The sequence below is a fragment of the Malaya genurostris genome, chromosome 2 (assembly GCF_030247185.1).
Source record: "Malaya genurostris strain Urasoe2022 chromosome 2, Malgen_1.1, whole genome shotgun sequence".
In the NCBI taxonomy this organism is placed as follows: domain Eukaryota; kingdom Metazoa; phylum Arthropoda; class Insecta; order Diptera; family Culicidae; genus Malaya; species Malaya genurostris.
The window spans coordinates 351,645,101-351,652,324 of NC_080571.1; the positions used below are offsets into that span (position 1 = coordinate 351,645,101).

Here is a 7,224-nt window from a genome sequence, read left to right on the forward strand (position 1 = left end):
AACGCAGTGTGCCTTAATATATGTTATTGAATAAAAAAAAAAAGCACCCGGATTGTGCGTTCAAGCGACAGCATTTTCACATGCGCGAATTGCTTTTCTAAGCCAGACAGTGAATAAGATTATGAATGAAATTGGGTCTTAGAAAACCAGAAATTTTAAAATGAAATGATATTTCTCATGCACAAAATAATTTTAAGATATCAAAAGTATTCAAAAATTTAATTTACACATACTATTTCGTCATGTCTGATCCAAATGGCATCCAAATGTGAATGGCCACTTTCTCCCCACCCATTTTGAGATTTTCAATTCCAAGGTTGGCTCCCTCCAAACCGTATTGCACCCATATGAGTGAGAATGTATGTCTCAAATCAAATGCGTTTTGTAACTGAAGGTTGTAGATTTCGAACAGTTTATGACATTCCTAGTTGAAACACTATTTTACGTACTATTTATTGCGCAAGACCAAAAGTAGCCACTTTTGCCCTGGTCTCCCCTATCGCTATAATCGGATGCTATTTTAAGATTCACTGATTCCACATATGAGCATATAGCACAAAATGATAGACTGCTGTTTTAATAGCTGTTTATTGTAAAACTATTGAATCTTCAATATTTCATTCTGTATATTCGTGTCAGTAACACCCGATGATTGTCAACGAACATGCTATCTTATTTACTAAAATAGAAATTCGGAGATCCACGATAGCATTATTAATCTTCAGAATCTTTCAGAAACCATATTTGTGATGAATCGCAGACACTCGGCGAAATGACCTCTTCGGTGAAATTATGTTCAGCTATTAGACCTTAAGTGAAAAATGAATCGCTCATACAACTACTTTGGGTATTTAAACAAATCAAAGTCCTCCCCATATTTCTTCCGGTTATTTCTCTGAATAATCCTTTAAATTGAGCTTCAATATATGTAGATGACAACAACTCAACTGCGTATCTGCATATGATCCAACAAATGATCAAATACAGAAACAACCTTCTTCTTTTTTTTTCGAAAGAGATAAAAGGATATTTTATAAATCTCGTAATAGATGAACTGTTACCCGAGTCGAGTATATCGCAATATTTTATTTCCACTCAGTGCCTTCTGCGTTGTAGCAGATATGTTATGTTATATTGCTTCTATTTTGTTCGCAATAGAAGAAAGAGGAAAAAGTTGCGTTCCTGGTATCCTATTTCGTTGCGCTTTCGATAGCCAGCAGCGTAGACAATCGATAACGAACGTTCGCCAGAGTGCTACGGTTTCCGATGTAATCACAGTACTGAAAAAGTCGATATAACCGTCATCCAATCTCACTCCCATGGTGGTTAAAGCAAATACATATGCAAGTCATCCGTTTGTTCAGCTACATTTTCGCCATTTTATCTTCCTTGAATCTTCAGGCTGGCAAAGCAGGCCATTGCAGTTCGTATCGAGCGGTTTCGATTACCGTACAGACATACGGTCGCTTCGCAATGCTCACTGTGATCAAATTTATCGATGTTATTTTTTCTTTGCTGGTGGGACAACAGAGGATGGACCAATGGACGAACAACAGCGGCACCGAAGGTGCTGATGTCATAGTCAGTCTCAAATCGAGACCGACGCCTTCTTGAAGACACTTTTCTTTCGCCTCCTTACGTACGCAATTACTGAATAACGCCCATGTTTATTTAAAATACTTCGCATTCTCTGCCTGCCAGTCAGTCACGGGTGGAAATGGTTGAGGGAAACGAACAGCATAGAAATTGGCTTTCACGTGGGCGGGTGGCTAACGGCGATAATTTTTCCTCTTCGTTACTCTGAATAAAAAAAAAAAAATGCTCGCACATAACCCTTATTGGAAGAATCCGTGGGTTTTAAATTTCATTTATCATTTTTTCGTCGGTTTCTTCTCGAAACCTCAGACACGTGAGTGCCCATGAGATGTACGAACCATGAGAAACGAAGCAAGCGAGAAAAGAATCCAGAGTGTTTTTCTTTTTCAACATTGGTTGCTTTGATCCTTCCCTTAGACACTATTAAGTGGGACATGAAAGCAACAAAATTACATAACTTTGGTTGAAGCAGTAAGCATATCGGTAATAAACAGGTGAACGATTCTGGAGAGAATTCTTTTGACTCACCCTTCGGATTCTATTTAAATTGGCATTCTCTTCGAAAACAAAGACTGTTCGCATAATTTGCTTATCTAATTAAGGTAATAAAAAGAGTCCTTTCCCTAAGCTAGAGCAGCTCAATACTGTCTCGATTGACGAAAGGTCACAAAGTATCACAGTTCTTTTCCTCCGTACTTCTACACGGCTTACATACCTGTTTCTAGCTCCGATGCCGTCGTCGTACGATGGTGATGCTTGTGTCCGAAGATTTTCGTCGCCAAAGTGGTCGCAGCTTCTGCTAAGTCCGCTGCATCGGTATCGGGTTCAGCCTCCCTTTTCCATATTCCCGGAGCCATTTTGGATTTCTTTTCGCTGCAGAAAGCACACACAATCACACGAATCAATTAGTTTGTCCGTTTTTTTCCAAGACGAAACTAAAATCAAAAGGATATTCTCGCATACATCGGCACTTCCCACTTGCAGTTTGTGTAATGAGCTTTTTTTCCTGTCACGAATTTACAATTAATTAGATGACCTACATGAATCGTGGGTCAGTTCCGAGTGCACAGTAATAAATTTTTTTCTACAAATTTTTCTCGATTCCCTCTTTTCAAATCCAAACACGCCTACTAGGTGAAAAAATCCTCCCCTGCAAAACGAAACAAATTCCGTACCAACTTTGCTGCTGCGAAAATTTTCGCTGATTACTGGGCTTAACTGCTCGTCACCCACTGCTATTTTTCTTCAGCTTGGTAACACTACTTTGAAGCACAGGAAAAATCCTCCTCAACAGCAACTACCCGCACGATTCATCTTTTGCTCGGTAGAAAATCAGCACAGTACCGTCCCGAGAAGCACGTTGAAGCACTTTTTCATTCGAACAGACCACAAATTGCAGCACAATTTTTCAATCTTTATCGGGGAACAGGAAAATTTTCACTCCATTCCCAAGATGGTAGCTTTTTCAAGTGAGTGGGAAAATCGATTGAGGAGCAAGCGAAACAACATCCAAAGCTAGAGCCTCACTCACTGGCTGCTAGGCATGGGATGGCAAAAGGAGCAAAGCATGCGCAGCAGCGCCCAACAGACAGTAGGCTCTCTGGCGCGAAAGCTTTTCCCCAGTGCCTGGTGCGTACGCAAACTCAAAGCTCGCGATTTGACATCCGTCGAGAGTAGGAAGAAGAGGGCTACTGAAGACCATTCCGTGTCGTCAATTGGTGGGCAGACGAATGTTGTCAAAAATATATGAACGAGCTTTCCATTCCTTGCTCGGAGAGAATCGCCAATGGTTACAAGATGAAGAAAAGTATGAATGAAAGCTTGCTTGGATTGCATGGATTTGACAACTGGCTGGCGATTGGTCGTAAAGTTTCATATGGAGAAAGATTGACATTTTCCTCAGGGCTGCGCTATATGAGAATCCTCCACAATATGGATTTTTTAGAGTTTAAACTATGCAGACGCTGTGTACTTTGTGATAAGTATTGTTAAATGTTGCAGTGCTATCAAGCCTTTAGGTCTCCAACCGAAACCATAAAGTTATACTGCACACGCTGTATTCAAAGCCTAATTCACATAAAATCTGTGCAACCAAATGCTTATTTTTTACAATGCTCCTACCAGTCACTTAAGTTCAACTTTCAAAGATTTTTTCACCACTTAATGTTCTTGGAGATGGCTGAACCGATTTCTTCAAGCTTAGATTTGAAGATCAAATGGTTAACATTCTGGCTCCGGAAATATAACGGCATAAGTGAGGTAAACGACGAAACGTTGATATCGGTAACCGATTTCTACATGCTTAGGCTTGTTTGAGAGACTCTATTGAGTCATTTATCAAGTTCAGATATTATGGTATAAGTGTCGTAACCGACTAACCGTACATTTTTCATCGATACGATTTTCTCGAAGATGACTTATTTAAAAACTACAATTTTGTCATTGATCGAGCTTGGAAAGGTTATGCTGAATATTTTCGGCTCATCACATGGAATCTTATACGTGACGTAACTGACGAATCCCAGTGTATTTATGCGCAAAAATTTCTCGATGATTTCAAACGACTTATACCATGTTCACATTAGCGCTTATATCACTTAATATACCGAGATGATATCCATATCACGTGGAAGTGTTCACATATGATCGAAATGATATCGTTTGACAATCAAGTTGTTATATTGAATGTTCCCATTGGGAGTAAGATCAATAATATTGCTTTTCTCTCCTACAATTCAATCAATAATTGAAGTCTTGCATTTAATGGTCTCCGAACACTAGTATTCGTTGAAAAAATCGAAATTATAATGATTGTTTCTTATCACTCTCGAAGTGACGTTCATAAATGAGTGCGTTCAATGCCATTATCCGTGTTGCTAGTTGCGATTTTTGACAACTCGACATGATATCGTACATATCCCGGATATCATGCCAAAATGGTGATACGCGTTGACATCAAATTGTATGGGATATCGCACATGATATCATCGGATATCAAGTATATCCGTATATCACTTGATATCAGCGCTAATGTGAACATACTGTTAGACTCGTTTGAAAACAAACAATAGCCTATTCGATAAGCTCACAATAGTAATAACCGATCGCTACTGATCTGCAAAAACCATTGCAAGATATTTTAAATAACTGGCCCGTTTGAGCTGTTCATCTGGGTATCGAATTCTCTGCGGAGAAAACGGAGCTGGTCGTCTTTTCAAGAAAGCATGATCCCGCGCAGCTTCAGCTTCATATGATGGGAAGAATGATCCAACAGGATTTGATTTTCAAATACCTCGGGGTGTTGTTTGATTCCAAATGCACGTGGGGAGGACCCGTTAGGTATCTGATAACGAAATGCCAACAAAGAGTCAATTTTCTTCGAACAATAACAGGATCTTGGTGGGGTGCTCATCCGGAAGATCTAATAAAATTGTATCAGACAACGATACTTTCAGTGATGGAATATGTCTTGAAGTTCTGGCGGGAGTTCTTCCATTGAAAGATCGTTTTTGAGAGCTTTCATCGCGACTGCTAATAAGATGTGAGGTACTGAATCTCCTAGTTATTAATAACTTCGAAAGGCTAGTTGAGTTTCAATCTCAAACAAAATTCAAGTGCGTGGAATTCCGGATCACTTACGCTCGATGGAAATCCCTAAAATATCTACAAGTAAGTTCAGGCATATTGACTCTGAGAAAATATTTTACACGGACGGATCACGAATTGAAGAGGCTACTGGGTTTGGTATATTCAACAACTAGCTGAATTACCCGGCGTTGCTCGAAAATGTTTCGTTCATGTTCAGATTGCGAATGAACAGTGTCCCATCTCAGATCTCACAATAATCATTATTTTCACGGTATTGTCGTAAAATTGGGTCAGTTTTATATTTGAAACCTTTTGTTAGAAACATTTAAAACACCTTTCTCTCTATAAATACCTTCTTAGTAACCTTCGGGTTTGTATATGTGCTTGTAACGTACTTGAATTATTATGTATATGTGTTTATAACGTACTTCCGTACTTTCTCGTCACATTCGATCTGCAATTCCTTTGGCTTCCATGGCTATAAACACTTCCTCTCTCTCTTTATTAAAAATTTTATGACATCATTATTTCCACGTAATCGCTCAAAATTTTACATCTCATAATGATTATTTTATAACGAAAGGCTGTTTATCATCACAACTACATTCGTACTATAGGATAACTTTTTTATACCATTTATTTGATTTTAACCATTTTGGTCGTTCACCGGGGAGAAGAACGTATAGAATAACTATTCAGTTAATACAAATGTTGTTGTAAACTTATTTCCATCACCTTGAGTCGAAAGTTTTCTCAATTTACATAAAAAAAATGCACATTGATTGCATGATTTCTTCGTCAATTCAAATCAATGTTGAGAATACTTATTCCTCCTCCCTCTTGTGAATATTTTTGTGAACCTCACTCAGTTGCTAGAATTATGCTGTACTCGTAAAGAAGTACTAATTTTTCGTAAAACCCGATAAATTTTCCCATACACTTTCCATGTTCGGGACACTTGCTACTCTCTCTCACCCTCAAAATAACCTTAAAATCTATTTTGACGTGAAGGAAGTTTCTGTATTAGTCAAGATTGTTTCTCATCGGATAAATTTTATATTGCACTTCCCTTTTGTTAGTGAACTTACTGCAGATCTCCTCCATGATTACCCTAAGTAGTGTAGAAAGTATCTGTGCTTTTCAAAAATATCGATTCCCACCTTTGGTACATGTGCCAAACTTAATGGTGATTCGTTTAGTTGTTTCGTAGCTATGCTGAGACTTAAATACACTCGCGTTGATAGGCAGATAAAGCATATTTTCCCTTAGTTCTTCGAATTCCTCGACAAAATGGAACCAGATCTTTTGAAATTATTTAAAGAAAATTGCGTTGCATTCAAATAAACAACAGCAATACTATCTACTACGACCTTGAAATTCTTGCCATTCTATTGTTTTATAAACAATGGGAGATGAAAATTTATTTTCAAAAATCTCTCTTTCTAGTCTAAATGTCGATTCTCTTCTAATTATATAAAATTCGTCATTGACCTCCTCCCCCCATATTAAGGAAAGTTATAATGATCATCGCTGAAGAGCAACCTGTACTACAACCTCCCCCCACCGAATGTCCTCTAAGTTGTGCAAAAAGCATCTATGGTCTTCATAAAGTACCGATTCTCATCAAATTAGATAATTTTTTTAAAGACCCCCTTTGTTAATGACACTTGCTGAGCTCCCTCCTCCCATAAAAATATTCTTATAACCATCTCTGAAGAGCAAGAAGTATATATGCCAAGTTTGATAGCAATCCGTAATTAGTTTTGTAGTTATGCCATTACACACATTACACCCCCCTTTTTAAAGACACTTGCTATATCCATCCCCCATATAATCATTTCTAAAGTATGCGAAATGCTTCTAAGGTCTTCAAAAAATATCAATTTTCGCCAAGTTGTACGAATTTTTTCATGACCCCTCCTTGTTAATGACTTCTTCTATAATCTATGAATCTTCTATAAAAATACCGTCTCTGAAGAGCTAGAAGGACGTGTACCAAGTTTGATAGCTATCCGTTCAGTAATTCCGGAATTATGCCAT

General features: G+C 38.1%; 1 protein-coding gene across 3 annotated transcripts in view; it reads right to left on the minus strand.

The window, feature by feature from the left end:
- The window catches only part of LOC131432141 (synaptotagmin 1), a 74,196-nt gene extending 71,103 nt beyond the window's left edge, over positions 1 to 3,093 (minus strand). For 2 of the 3 annotated variants that reach the window (XM_058598250.1, XM_058598249.1), the window contains exons 1-2: positions 2,772 to 3,093; positions 2,312 to 2,469 (exon numbers count right to left, since the gene is read on the minus strand). In XM_058598250.1, the coding sequence (XP_058454233.1) occupies positions 2,312 to 2,453 (142 nt within the window). In that variant the 5' untranslated portion in view covers positions 2,454 to 2,469; positions 2,772 to 3,093. The remainder of the gene's footprint in view (positions 1 to 2,311; positions 2,470 to 2,771) is intronic. The other variant, XM_058598251.1, reaches the window with a different exon arrangement.
- Positions 3,094 to 7,224: the final 4,131 nt, after the last annotated feature.